We start from the raw sequence: 15966 nt of genomic DNA on the forward strand, positions 1-15966 counted from the left end.
GATGGATGACCTGAACTTCTGAACATTTCAACACTAACTCCCAAGTGCTGGGTTACAGGTGTGTACCACCACTTCTACTTAAGGCGGTGCAAGGAATGAACCCAAGGCTTTGCGCATGCTAAGCAAACACTCTACCAACTGAGCTATATCCCTAGTCCTCACCCACAGTGGTTTTTACCAAGCATTATCTACTAAACTGCTAGGCATCCAAGTTGGGTAGAGTCTCATCCTATCCTACTTTACATGTAGACAATATTTTTATCAGTTGACTTTCACACAAGTCATAATTATATACTTACATATGTAAGGTAGCACATATTATGACAAAATAAATAGGGATACAAAGCTATAAATATTTATATTAGATATTTAATCTTAACTATATGGTGGACAAGAAAATAAGATAATGTCATTTTCCTCTTGGCATTTACTTAAAGGGAGTGTTTCACAGTTTGTCATATGCATATGAATGCAGATGAACACATATGTGAAAACTCAAGGTTCTACAGCAGGACAGGACCACACAGCAGGAACAGGGTTAAAAATGTATGACATCCCAGCTAACGTCACTTTGGGGAGACCTAAGGTGGGGCTATAGCAATTTGGGGTACCTTTCTCTGTTATTTTGGGGACAAATTTTATTTAAGAAGCTCATTTGTTCAAATTTTGCTCCAAGATCTTCTAAATATGGACCATTTTCAATATGCCATTATAAGAGGGGTAAACAGTCAAGTTCTCTCAAACATAAGAGCTTAATTAAAGAAACAAAAGTGGAAGAGAGAAAAAAAAAGGAGCCAAGAAATGTCAAAGTTCAAGGCATGGGAGACCTTTCTACTCTAAACCACATGTCCTTTCAGATTCTCCCTCAAAAGGTGTGAATTTCTGAACTCTTTATGAGATTATAAATGAGCTCACTGACTGTGCCTTTGAAATCATACTATCTGAAGAAATTTTAGGATCAAAGTTTGCCCTAAGTTTAGCTGAAAGAGAGAGAGAGAGAATCAAGACAACAAATAAAAGTCCTAGGATGTCTTAAATGTGAATGTAAACAAAAGTCATACAATCAAAAGGACTTAGTTAAAATATCCAGCATATATCATTTATAGATGTCTATGACTTATGATTTGAATAGCTCAGCACAGGCTCATCAACAAAGAGCCTAACTACATTCCATTTCTGACTTTAACAGCTAAATCATGAATGAAATGGACTTCATGATACAGGAGAGAAAAAAAATCCTTTGTGGATAAAATTTAGTAAAGTATAGAATTCAAAAACCATGTTTGAGGCCAGTGAGGTGGCTGAGCAGGAAAAATCACTGCCACCAAGTCAGATCGCCTGAATTCTATTCCCAGATCCCCCAAGGTAGAAGGAAAAAAATCAATTCCTGAAACTTGTCCTCTACCTTCATCCATGCACTATGGCATGCACACAGAAAAATAAATAAGTAGATGTAAAAATTAAAATTAAATAAGAAAACAAAACTTGCTTTCATCCATTTAGCACATGCACTGAACTGTAGTCTCACACTGTACTGTGAACCTTAGGTCGTTTATGAGGTAATGGAGGAGTTTCCAGCTTCCCCAGATCTACCCACTGAAGAAAGCAAGCTCACACGTTAGGGCATACACATTTCTCCAGGCTCCTTCGTAAATAGCTCAGGTTCTTCTGTCTATTCTTCCAAATGACTGCTGGTGACTGATGTCAGCCCAAGCCAGCTTATTGCCTGAAAGAGGAAGAGCTCTACCACATTAAAAAACAAAGCCAGAGAGGAAGACCCTGAAAACGTGGTAAGGAACTGACATTGGAGCAAAGATTTCAAGGCCTGTGTCCCACTTTGCCACCTACTTCCAACAACAGACTGGAAGGAACTCTTGCAAATTTTTAAAGAGTAACCGCTGAACTAAGCACCAAACATAAATAAATTAAATAAATATTATAATATTAATAACTAAACTGAATTTAAAACTAAGTAAAGTAGCACCAGACTAACAAATAAGTTGTACATATATTTGTAGTCTCTCAATATTACTGTGGTGTATTTCTGAGCTCAGAGGGTCAAAAATCACCTGAGTAGTTCTACATGTTTCATTGCTTACTATAATCAAGCACATGTAAACTCATTGAAAATAGCATTTCCCCTCCACCTCTTTACTTCCAAAAGCTGAAACGGCACTAACTCAAGACAGGCATTAAAGACAAGGAGTTATCTGGGCATGGTGGCACATACCCTTAATCCCATCACTAGAGAGGCAGGTAGATCGGAGTTCAAGGTTGGCCAGCCTACTCTACAGAGTGAGTACCAGGACAGCCAGGGCAACACAGACAAAGCCTATCTCAAAAGAGAGACAGAGACACAGAGAGATTTATTAACACGTAGGCCAGAATTGTTAAGAAACATGTTTTATTTACAAATCAGGATTCAATTTGACCTTAGGGAATTATTTATCTGAAACAATGATGCCCTTTATTTAGTTTTAGAAGTCTGTGGAATGTGGTGGTGAACACCTATAATCCCAGCACCCCAAACCTCAGGCAGAAAGACTGCTGGGAGTTCAAGGCTAGCCTGGAATAGAGGGAGAGCTTGTCTAAATAAAACAAAAAATAATGCTGTGGTTAAAAAATAAATAAACTGTATAGCCAATGCTTTCAAAAAGTATCTCTACATGTTTCTTTCTTTTTTTCACGGAAGCAAGACCTATATCTGAATTTGCATAACCATGTACATAAAACACACACATGCCTACACATACACACATACACGCGCACACGCGCACTCATCGTGTATCTGGGAAGCACACTACCCAAAAGCTGCTTCTGGCAAACACTGCAGGGAAGATATCAGTGAGATGTGACCTCTAGCCTGACTCTACATCTGCTAAGGTTCATCCCTGTTCAGAGCCGGCAGGGCTTCCCACCTCGGGTCCCCACCTATCAGCCTAGGCCCCAGCGAGAATGGCTGCCTACTCTTTTTTTGCCTCAACTTCCTCTTCAGTAAAATGGAAAACCCTGGGTAACTGCATTCCTTCACAGGGCTGCTGTGCTGCCTAACTGAACCAGGACCCAAGCCCTCCGCATCTCTCAGCAGAGTCTAACAGAGCACTTGCTCAACTGCTCTGAGCATCATTATGCTGAGAAATTGTTTACCTCATTCCCAATGGTGAAAATAGCAGGCTGGTTCTTTCCTAATCTCCCACAGGAAAAGGCAACAGAGATGTAACTCTGTGATGCCTTGAGTGTCCCAGTTACAGATAGGAACAAAGGAACTACTTAACAAAACATGGGAGTATGGAAGTAACAACTTCCTACTTGTTCAGAGAATTTAAGAAGGAAGTAGAATTTTATACTTACTTTCGATCTCATTAGAAGAAAAGGAATCCTACATAATCCTACACCCACACCATTTACAGATAATGTTCTTTGTTTGTCTTTCTTCTCTGCACATATGTGAAATTTTATATAATCGAGGCTATGTGGCACCATGGTTGAGTCACATAACATTTACTAAATAAAATTTTCTGTGCCATTAAAAAATCATTTCAAATGACTTCACAAATGTAATTATTGCAAGATAAATGAGAAACGGTGATTAGTGCACCCCTTTTGAAACATGCAGCTTGACAACAAAGACAACCGGTTTGGGGGGGGGCTGTCGCTTACTTATTGCTTAGTGTGTTTTTAAATAAAATTTACCAGACAGAAGCACACATTTCGAGGTTAGAGAGAGAGCTCAGCAGTTAGGAGCACCTGCTCCTCTACTCCAGGACCTGGGTTCGGTGCTCAGGACCCACATGGTGGCTTCCATAAGTCCAGGTCCAGGGAATCTCATTCCTCGGACTGCTACAGGCACTAAGGTGCAGGTGGTGGATGTACGTTTGTGCAGGCAAGACACTCACATGCATAAAATAAAATTTTAATTAATTTTATTTTGAAAATTACTGAGGGAAGAGCACTATAGATAAAATGACCATTTGCAAATTAAGACACCCAAGCACGGTGGGACAGCAGCTGTCTCCTCCCAAAGCCATCCTGTAGGCAAACATGACTGCTGGGTGACCAATGATTAAAGAATCTCTGGATAGTGCAGGAGCTGCATGATGTCACAGAAAACCTCACAGGGCAACATCAAAAGGTTCAAAGAGAAAGAATAAAAAGAATGGCAAGTTTAAGATGAGGGGAAGGGGACTCTGACCATCCTCCACATTCTCTCTTCAATTACTCTAAGACCTCTGAGACAGAGACATGAGCTCACAGTGTATCAGACAATGCAGGTGTGTGCACTGCTCAATAGACCTACTTCTACCAATTCAGCTTTTTACATATGTTCAATAGCAGATCAGATGAACCCTGCATCTCATTGAGAGTCACATAGTTAGTGGTGTCTTGGTAAATGGAAACTATAAGTCAGCTAGAAACATTGTTCCCATGATTTATGACAGTGTCTGGTGCCTTTTTCTCTAGTGCCAATATTCAGCATTTAAATAAATATTTTGCAAACGTGGGCCGGGGAATCCCTGGACTCTCTTTCAGTAGAATTCCTATTACCCTTTAGAAACAAATAAGTAAAAATCTTTGCAGCTCACCTGGAGGGAATACCCTCTCCGAGAAGGAAATTGACAATCCCGTGCTTACAGGAGCATGGGTAAGCAAGCCCCTGATTGGGACTTGATGGGTACAGCCCTGCCTGGGAGCAGCACTCCAAAATCACATTGCAGACATATTTGCACTTATACTGCTTTTCTAAGTCAGTCACTGAGAACCTTCTCTGGTCATGTCAAAATGAAAAACCCTTTTCCAAAAGGTACAAACACCCACTATCCTTACAGCTCGAGTCTCCCTCACACTTCCAGCACGGGAAGACAAAACTCAGGGAAACCGCAGCAGCTCCTTTGTCGGTGCCCTGGCCAGAAGGTTCTCTTGACTCCCTACCTTGGGAAAATTACAAAAGCATGGGGAAAAAAACAAAAAAAACAAACAAAACAAAAAACAACAAAAAAAAAAAAACAAAGAAAATAGAAACTACGTACATAAAGCCTTCTGCCTACGTCACATGACACCATATTTGCTGCTATCTCCTTGTCGAATAAACTGGCTGTGCTGTGTGTCCAATTCATGAATAACCTGACTCCTACAGCACGCCACTCAAGTTATGCTATGCAGGCAGTGGGTTTGTGCTCCCCTTCACCTCAGTGACTCCTGAGACCCGATACAGCCTTTCAGAGGAACGGATAACCCTGTTTCTCCATCTACCCTAAACATCTTCCAACCATCTGAATGACAAGAAAGATCTAATATACTTATTCCAAAAATGTTATTCAAGATTTTCCACCTAGCCATAATAGAGTATTTAACCTTCTAATCATCAGAATGGTAAATATAAGAATACATCTTTTAAAAAATATGAACAATTCTAAGTTTTCCCATTTATTCAAAACAGGTCATCAGCATAAGAAAAAAACAAGCAAAGTATAATATTTTTTGTAAGTCTGTGGGGTTTATGTTAATAAAACTTCTTTTTCCCACAACATAATCTAGACAGTAGTTTTGATAAGTTAATTCAACTTAACCAAAAGTATCTATAAATATATGTAATATGTATTATTTTACTTTTGGCTCACCCCCTCCTTATGCTCCACAACAGACAACAGTCACTGCTTGCCTGCCAGGCTCATCTTTGTGAGTGGGGCCTCTCAGTTCACATCACTGAGAGTCAATGGGGCTCCCTAGTGTAGCTTCCCTGAGAGTCTCTTCCTTAGCTCGTGCCAAGAATCAAATCTTGGCCACTTAGTGCTTCGTGTTCCACATGTGATCTCATGATGTACCGAGCAGCCATGCTAACTGAGATAGATAGCCCTGTCAAACAGGAAGCCAGCATGCCAGGATGCAAGCGGTAGGATACAATGACCTTTACATTCGAAGGAAAATATCCCTGAACCGACATCAAAGTTTACAGGGACTGGGCAACAGTTCTTTTCATTCATTTGGGCATGTCATGTGAGATAAAAGTAGTGGTGTCCAATATACAATTTATTGGAGATCAAATCCTGAATCCCTCACACAGGAAGAAAGTTTTCAAGGAAAAGAAGGAAGCCACCCTTTGTTATGCTGCTGGGAAAGCGGTGGACTCCACAGTACAGCTGCTGTCTCTGCACTCAGCCTGGCCAAGGGCAGGATTCTGCACTAAGATGACAGGACATGGATGTAGGGTACACTCACCTGGGAAAATATGCTTGACCACCCTGGTAGAACTACTCTATAATTTAAACAAAGTCTACCTTTTAAAAAGCACCAATGTGCATATAGAATCAAAGGGAAGACCTTAAAATTCTAAGTCCTACATCATAGGCTTCTGCATGACTAGCTCTATGAATACCTGATCTCCCCTTGTAATCTTTTTTTTTTTTTTTCCTCAAGTCAGGGTGTATAGTCCTGGCTGTCCCGGAACTCACTCTGTAAACCAGGCTGGCCTCGAACTCAGAAATCTGCCTGCTTCTGCCTCCCAAGTGCTGGGATTAAAGGCGTGCACCACCACTGCCCAGCTGGAGGATCTCTCTTAATGATGACATGAAGCCAGACTCAAGGCATACGAAGAAATCTTGGGAACCACAGCAATGTTAATACAAATGATGGTAAGAAATTAGCATATAAAGTGAGCCAGGGATGTTATGAATTTCTCACCTTTATTTAAAACTATTACCAAAAACTATGTGATTCAGTCACTTCACCTGAAATACAAGGACAATAATTCTACTGGCTCAAGTTTCTTTTCCTATTAGTCAAGGTTTGAGGAATATTGTTATTATTTGTTTTGCTGCATCTTTGGCATAGCAGAACAATAGAGTATGCTTCAGAAAAAAACAAGAGCAGTGCACATAAGCTCCCTGGGATTATCAACAGAATAATGCAACGTTAGCAGTTAATTGAATAGGTAAAAATGAGTGACTACAAAGAAACTGATTTTTTAAAATGAATGGACCACATCAAGACTGAACAACAGTTTTCAAAGGTACAAAAGCATAAGATGCAACTTGATTCCTGTTTAATTAAAACCTGATGCCAAACTGCAGAAACCATAAGCCCAAGGCAGTAAACAAATAAATTTCTTATGCTTAGAAACCATATATTAAAGTTGGGATAAGTCGGGCGGGGGGGCGGGGCAAATATCTCAGCACTGAACCCGAAAACACCAATTTGCTGACTTAGTGCAAAATAACAAAATTACAAATGCAAAAACATCATGACGGTTGCTTTAAAATACAAGTCAGTCTGGTTGGTTTTTGTGGCACTGGACAAATACTTCACAGAACAAGAAAACAAGATCCTCCAACATTTCTGAGGCCTGGTGTCAGGTGCAGCGTCCAACAACTGTTTTGCAGCCCCTTTTGGAAAAACCAATACTTCCCTGGGTCACACGGAGGCTAAGAAGGAAAGAGAGAAGGAATACCTTGGGCCTGCGCTGCAGAGCTGTGGGAATACCCCAGGGCCAGGAGCGCGGTCTCCACCAGCTGGCTAAAAAGCACATCTTTCCGCACCAAGACGAACTCAGCGTGCTCTTCTCGGTTGTCGTATTCAAGAGAGCCATCCAACTGCTCCACCACACAGAAAACTGGAATCATCAAACCTAGGAGGACACAATCAGACAGCAGAACGGGGTGTTACAAGGCAGTTGGAGCCATAGGAAAAGAAGGGAAGAGACAGCTCTCAAAGTTACTAGGCTAGAATCACACACAGTTAAGGTTGAGCAGCCTGATGGTTATGGGCCCCATGCAAGGCTTCGGGAGAGGAGAATGGATCTTCTCTATAATGACAGTCCTGTTGCAGCAGCATTGCTGAGGACTGGGGCAAAAGACCTCAAACCACAGTGATTAAAAAGTCAGCTACACAAGGAGGTATCTTAGCATGTGGCCCAGGTCGAGGTGACCTTAGGACCTTTAATGTCTGCGGTCTTAGGCTGGCCGAACACTAGTATTTTCAGGTCATCTCTGGTTTTGTCTAGAAATGTATTTCGATGCTGCTAGTCTACAGCACCCAGTAGGGAGGCATGTTATAGTTCCAGGCCTGAGAAGTTATGTGAGTGTATACAGGAAAGTCAACAGGAATTCAAGAGCAGTCCTCTTCTAGGATTCAGTAAACAACCCAAGTTAGCTTGAAAAAAGTACAGATCAGAAAAATCTCAACTAATGTTGAACTAATATAAAGCATACAGCTAAATGCAAACTTCATGTCCTTGGAATTATTTTATACATGAACACGAGTTATCCCTGGACAGAATACTTTTCAATGTTTGCAGATAAAAAAATAAATAAATAAACTACCCTAAAGAATAAAGCAAATTAGTCTATTTCAAAAATCTGTTGAAATCGGTTGTCACTGAAATATTTCTCTGCTTTGTATCAAAGTGTGAAAAGCTTAAAAAATGTTTAATTCACCAAACAGTTTTTAACTTTTTTTTTAGAAAATGTCATACAGGCATGTAAATCTAAACACAGCAAGACAAAAGAAGATCAAAGATTTACCAATGGACATGTAATAAACATGGACTCTGCCCTGCATAAGTCACACAAATTAGTACATTATGGAAGGAGGATCTGCACTGAGTCATTCTCTATTTTTTTTTTTTTTTTTTTTTTTGTGCAACAAAACACAAACGTTATAAAGGATGTACAGGCGGGCAGAGGGAGGATGGGAAGTGTGACAGCACTTGGTCCAGGCACTCCATAATGAAAACAAGGCCTCTATAACCTGACTGAGGATAGATAGGCCCAAGGCACAGATGTATAGAAGGCTTCCAGCAGCTCTCCCTGCTCTGACCCCAGATGCCTCCTGACTCACTGAGATCTGGAAAGCAGAGGCGAAAAGCAGGCACTTTTGCAGACTCCTGGCCCACAGACTCAGGGTTTTGTTCTAAAGATAATACAATGGTACAACTGGTTCCCATGTGCTAATTATTATTATTAAAGATAATAAGTATTGGGTATAATTATTAAATATCATTATTAACAATAATAATACTCATTAAGAATTGTTATCATTAAAGATCTTGGTAATTATTATTAAGCCTGAGCAACAGCCCAACACGTCTCACCACACCACACTTGGGACAACCCTTGACTCCATCATTACTCCCCACAGAAAACTCATCCATCGTACAGAACCATGGAAAATGCAAGGTGGCAGTGAGACGACTCAAACATTAGGCAAAGGAGATGATTTAGTGTAGTGCTTTATAGTGCTGTTTTCCTTGGTTACCATCTGTGAAGTATTTATTATTTATTTGTTTATGGGAGGTTATTCCCAAATATATTTAAGATACATAACGAAGAGTACAAATCAGATGTCTCTCACATTATCTTTTCATCATTCATTTTGTATAGCACTTATTGATTGCACCTACTATGTGTCAGGTATCACCCATCACTCCATAGATACAGGTAAGAACAAGTCTGCTATGGCTTCTGCCCGCACTGTAGCTGGAAGCATTGTAAAACCTTCCTAAGCAAGCATAATGGCATTTTATACAACCCATCCAGGAGAGCCCTTCCCGGCAGGGAATAGCCCCATTTAGACCTTTTAACTCTTACATACTGGTATATAATCTTTGTTAAAGGAAGCAGGCTCGTTGCTACCTCTAGTGATTTAAGCATATGCTCACACACAGCCACGTAGCCAGCAGTGCCATAAGCTGCCTCATCGCTAATACCTGTGTCTACAGAGGTTTCAGTGCTGAAAATCCATGTGCAGTTCCTAATGTCAACACGTACATGTCACACATCTGGGGACCACAGATAAGGCCTTTAAATGAATCTAGCTACTCTATAAACTAGCATTCACCCATGACTAAGTAAGTCTGGGACTGGTCCTATTAATTTCAAAGTAACAGCACAACTAGTTAAATACAAAATACAACATAAAATCTCAGGTGTCTATAACATGTAAGAAACTGATGTTTTATAACTCTCAGTTTGGGAAAAATATTTCTTAAACATTTTAGTTTGTGATTGGAGGGAACAACTGCTGGCTAGCACAACAGCAGTAATTCCTTCTAGTCAAAAGCAACCACCAATCCCCTTACCTGGGTCACCTACCTAAAAAATAAGATGGCTCAGTGGATGAGTGCTTGTTGTAAGAACAAAGACCACAGTTCAGATACCCAGCACAATGCAAAGCCATGCACAGTGACTCATGTGTTCTGTGACTGCAGCAGTGAGGGCCAAGAGACAGGAGGATCCTGGACTACTAGCCAGCCAGCTTAGCCAAAATGACAAGCTCCTGGTTCGATGGGATACTCCGCCTCAAAAAGTAAGGTGGGAAATGACAGAGGAAACACCCGATATCAACTTCAAATCTCTATTAGCATGCACACGAACAAGTGCACGCACACTCAAGCACACACACACACAGTGGATACACACAGGCTCACAGGCATACACACACAGGATCACAGATATGGTAATAGGTTGTATTCCATTGTTGGAAAAATTAATCATTTTACTAGTACTTGATTGATTCAACAATTATGGCTTTATAATGCAATTCTGTTTTTACCAAAAAAAAAAAAAAGGAAAAAAAAAAGAAAAGAAAAAAAAGAAAAACTGATGCAATTACTAATGAAAATGGTGAAATAAGTGAAAAATAGCAAACTGGTATAATTGACGTGAAAATTAAGGCATAGGACTCAAAAGCCTTTGAAAACAGGTCTACCCCAGGGAAGCCTACACAGGGCAAGAAGAAATGTGCACCTCCCAAGGAAGTGACTCCTCCCCAGTCTCACTGCTGTCCTCTGGCAAAGGAAGAATAGAGAAGAGGACAGGGAGGGAATTTACAAAATGCTTCAAAAATAAATGTAACAGTGGCAAGAATAAAGTAGCTTCAATAAAGAAGCAGCAGCAGAGAGCCAAACACAGTTACAAGTTCTAAAGGAGACGAGAGAATAAAGGAAGCCTCGGGCTCCAGCCCCGTATTTGAGCTTACGGCATTATTTTTCTTTTATTGTGGCACAGACCCATTTCCAGATGATCAAGTGGAGAACTTTGGACCTTTTGATCATAAGCCTTGTTAAGCCTTTTACAATTGCTGGAGGTAGGCAGGTAGTTTAATCTGAAGACAGGCACTTGGGCCCCAGCCATTTACTAAAAATCATGACTAGTTCAGGCAAGCAGGACATATGCTGTCCTCTGTCACTGCAGACAGGAAACGGGGCTCTCTCCCCTAGAGAAGCGTGCTTCCCTGCTGTCATCTGTTAGAAGGCTGGAACAGCCATGTTCATTGTCATAGTTCTGAAGAAGGGCATGCATCCTAAAGAGCCATGGCTCCAGCCTCTGTACTGCCACCTCGGCCATGTGAACAGACCGGTGGGAAGATAGTTAGATGTTCTGAAAAGCCCTGGGGTGGCAGGCAGTCGGCCCTGGAGTCAAACAATCCTGCTTCGGTCACTCTGCCTGAGTCACTGACTGTTCATAATGTATGTAGAGTTCTCTAAGACTCAAATTCTCCCAGCTAACATGCAAATGATGTGTGTGTGTGTGTGTGTGTGTGTGTGTGAGTGTGTGTGTGTGTGTGTGGTGTGCATGTGCACGTGCAATACATCTAGGTCAGCCAGCTCTCAGACAATGTTATCTAGCCTTCTTTTTTAAATATGAGTATCAATGCCATTTTACAGATGGAAAAAAGACAATCATTTCTTCAATACTTTTCAGTAAGCAATGTTCAGGACACTAAGAAAGTATTTCTTCAAATAAAAATAACACTAATAGTGACTGAATAAACTATCACCAAATAACCTAATGAAACTAGAAATCACTGTATGGTTTATCATACAAACAAGAATAACCAATAGCATTCAACATGCTCTATAGCAAAAAGCATGGCCTTGAAGTGTCTCCTCTTCAACTGAGACCCGTGTTAAGTATAAAAGACACTCGATTTTAATGACTTACTACCAAAAAAAAAAAAAGCAACAAAAGTAAATGTATTATAAACATTTGTTAGAAAATGAATTGCATGTAGAAATAATATTTGAACAAACTGAATTAAATGCATTGTTAAAATTGTTACTTGGTTTTTTTTAGCTTGTTTTAAGTGTGGCTGTTAGACATCACACATGTGCCTTATATTTTCTGTGAGATAATATGCCCCTACAAGCAATCTGCCAAATTACAAACACACACAATGGCTTTTTGCACACAGAAAAAACTCACTAAAAAATGATACTAAGACATGGAAGTACGTGATCGTCCTGAGCACTTCACCCCACCCCTCATACGTGAGGATCTCTCCTTTGGATTCTAGATCTTAGGTAACTTAAGAACAAAAGCTATTCTGTTTATCTCAGATAGTAAAAGGTGTTTGCCTCTCTTCTACACCTAGCAAACCTTAGGCAGCTACTTGATTGCTAACAGTGGGAGTCCTACGTCTTTTCTAAGCTCTCCCACTTCCTTTTCCTGGTCCTGAGCTACAAGGAATGCTCCCATGGGCAAAAGGAGAGGAACTAGAATATTCTCCAGCTCTCTGAGTGCTTTAACCTCAGCCCGGAGAGATGGAAGATTGGCCTGAAGCACAGGATCATCACAGCTGGAGGTTGCCACCTCAGCTGGGTGGAATCGCCCCACCCACCGAGTCACCTGTACTTTTTCCTCATATTTACCACCTGAGAAGGTCCTCATTGACCTCAGCTAATAAATGAAGCGTCTGAAAGGACCAGAAAATGATGCAGCTGAGGCAGAGCAACAACTCGGCCCATCTAAACCCCACATTCTCCTCTGAGAATATATCCCAGACTCCACCCACAGGGACCCAACAACTTGCCCTATTAGCTAGCAACCCTTTCCACTCGCTGTACCTCCAAGAGGGCGGTGCTACTGAATCAGTGAATTTTTTGAGGACCCCCATTTGTGGGGGCAGTGCGAGGCTTGGAATGACTTCAGAAATGATCTGCTCTTCAGGCACTACAGACAAAATGAGAAAAGACTCTGAAGGGCCAGACTCCACCCTTGTCCTGGCCCCCTTTGTCCTCTTTTGAGTCCACCTTCATTCTTGGAACAGCAACCTGAAGGGCAGTAGCTATTTGAGGTCATAGCAGGCCTGCCTTTGTCCTCCCTGTGGCTCCTAAAACCCACCCATTTCAGGAATGAAGGCAGCCACAGGACCACTCCTCAGTTTATCTCGCACTATCTGTCACCTAAGATTCCAGAAGAACTGAAGATACAAAGGCTGTGCACAGAGCCTCCCTATCCGTTCTTTGCATAAACTGAACCTGAAGCAAAGTACCACATTCCACAACCTCCATTATAAATAACTTCTACACCAAGCCCAAGAAAGACGGGAGAAATTCAGGAAGCCAACTTAATACAGTCTATTCTCCAAAGACTGGAGCGAAAGGGCAGGCTATCTTTTTCCTATTACAATTTACTAGAAAAATGAAAGTATTTGTATAATCTCCTTCTGTCTCTGTCTCTCTGTCTCTCTCTCTGACAGACACACATACATACAGAGACAGAGAGGGAGAGCAGGAGCAACATTACTTTCTATCCTTTTTCTCCTACCCTAAAACAGCAAAGTGCAGTTTGAGAGCCAAGAATCATAACCGGAAACAGAAAACAAATGTGCACATCATTTACCTCCTGGTTGGGGCCACAAACAAAATTTCAAAATTAACCAAGTTGTGTCTTTCCTAGAGTAGTAGCTCGCCTTGGCCCTGTCCTTGCCTCCCTACTTTCTCAGGCCCAGCCTTCTGAGATTAAGACAGCCACATTCCAAACCCAGCTGCCGTATACTCCCCGTCCTCAGGGGATGATGTGGAAATTTTCTGAGATTAATTGATAAAGGAGGTGACACTTTTGGGGTGGGGATAGAGCTCAAGGGTAGAATGCTTAGCAAACACAAGGCCAGCAGTTCAATCTCCAGCAACATTTGTTTCAAAGACAGTTCATTTTGCTATGGAAAGGCCTCCATCTCCTCCTTTAACAGAGAAGATGTAGTATAAAAAAGTACTCCTGGTCCTTCTGTGAATCTCAGGTATATACTCACACAGATTTAAAATGGCTACCTCAGCACTGCAGGCTGTAACGTTATGGGGCCACTGTATGCACTCTGTGGATGACTGGACTGTTCATGGTAGGGCTGTACCTTCATATTTCCTTCCAAATAAACTTAATTGGGGGGAAATGTCAGATAGTATTAAAAAAAAAAAGTAGAAAAAAAATTCATCAATTGTAGGTGTAAAAGAAGTGTGTCATTCGAGGATAAGGGAGTCACCCAAAAGTTCACAGGTCAATCTGGGGGCCTTGAGACTCCCTCAAACATACCTCCATACCAGCATCTCTTCCTGGCTGTTGATTTCATTTAACCCTCACACAGAGGTGATGGCAGGAAGGTGGAGGGCCACAGAGGGAAGGTTACTGTCTGCTCTAAAGAAACAGGCAAAGACAAACAAAGCCGCAAACCTAAAGGTTTCCTCTCCACCAGGACTTCAGACTGAACACACACACCCCGCCACCAAGTAAAGTTTCAACAATAAAATCTCTTAATGCATCTCTCGCCCTCTCACCATCTGGGGACACAAGGGGTTAAAAATGAGGCAAGATTTTTGTGGTAAAAGTAGTTGCTTTGTCAGCCCGGAAGCAGATCCTATCCTTAGAAATGAAGTGCAGGGTTAGACAGAAGTATGGAGAGTGAACACTATTTCTCAAAGATTCAATGGGAGCCTCAAAATAGCCGAAAGAAGGACCGGTTGTAGCATTACATTCATCCGCTGCCAGACCTGTCCTCAAGTTTAGGAATCGTAACTCAATCTGACATCAGGGCTGCTTAACTGCTAGGAAATTCAGTGGCAGGCTCCAGTTTGAAGGCAGTTTGAAACCACAGTGTCATAGGAGCCCAGGAGGCACGGCTCTGGTAACTTACCTAAATAACAAAGAATGAGCGACACCAGGGACCGCTGCAGGCCCAGCTGAACCCTGGCAACTAAATCCCCGGATGTCAGCCACACCTAGCCTGTGGCTGCCTCAGGGAGAGGCCCACCTTTAGACAATCCCCCCCCCCCCCCCCGCCACACCCCACCTCAAAGCCTGGCCTATGGGATGTCCAAAACAAACGTTGGTTCAGTTTAACACAATGCTAATTCCACTTAGACACTTATCATCTTCTTTAATAAGTGGCGTGGACTGCTCAGCATCACTGTGGGCCCCCTACACGGTAGTGAGCATCAGGTCACAGGAAGTGCTTTCTAGGAAAGAGACAGACACGTGGATTCACGAGCTGCTTTTCCCTTGGGCACAGGAAGCTCGCCAGACCACGCGGCGATGCGTGTCCACAGTGGGCAGAGACTGCTGGCATATCAGCATAAGGCACTGCTGTGGGTTCTGTTTGAGGACCGGAAGGCTGCATGACTTGGGACTCCCGGGCTACAAACACCAATCGCCAGGTTCAGGTTTGGGGAGGCAATTGGTCAGCAGGACCACGGCCTACATTGCAGCAAAACGCCTCCTTTCAATCTGGATATTACAGAAAAGCTCAAGCCCATGGCGTATTGCTGGAAGATAATTATTTCAAAACTGAACAATTAAAAGTTTAAAATTAAACAGTTGTTGAAGTATGCCCATCAAAAGAGTCAATGATGTATTAAAAGTGATTATAGCAAATTTCAATAGTATCCGGATTCTTGTCTCCTGACAAAGAGCAATTTGATTCTGCAAGTTTCTGACAGGGTAGATTTTAAGCCGTGTTCATGTTTACAAGGATGCATACACATTTGTCTCAGCCCCTTCTCAATACTCTGTCTACAGCAACTGTTCACTAGAGTCCCACCCCTCAAAAGAAGGGGGTCATAAAAACTGTCCCTATACTATTTGCTTCATTATCTCAGGTTTTGAGCTCTGCCTAAATATTACTTTATCTAATTCAAACAATTTTTTTAAAAAAATATTTTTTGATTAATTCCTCCAGTGTAGTGTTAGAGCAAGGTTAACT

The 15966-nt window shown here is 41.6% G+C and overlaps 1 protein-coding gene across 8 annotated transcripts in view; it reads right to left on the reverse strand.

Annotated features, from left to right (window-relative positions):
• Satb2 (special AT-rich sequence binding protein 2) overlaps positions 1-15966 on the reverse strand; it is a 187210-nt gene that overhangs the window by 146654 nt on the left and 24590 nt on the right. For all 8 annotated transcript variants that reach the window (NM_001358580.1, NM_001358581.1, NM_139146.2 and 5 more), the window contains one exon: positions 7445-7621. In NM_001358580.1, coding sequence (NP_001345509.1) covers positions 7445-7621 — 177 coding nt within the window. The remainder of the gene's footprint in view (positions 1-7444; positions 7622-15966) is intronic.

The sequence above is a fragment of the Mus musculus genome, chromosome 1 (genome assembly GCF_000001635.26).
Source record: "Mus musculus strain C57BL/6J chromosome 1, GRCm38.p6 C57BL/6J".
Taxonomy (NCBI): domain Eukaryota; kingdom Metazoa; phylum Chordata; class Mammalia; order Rodentia; family Muridae; genus Mus; species Mus musculus.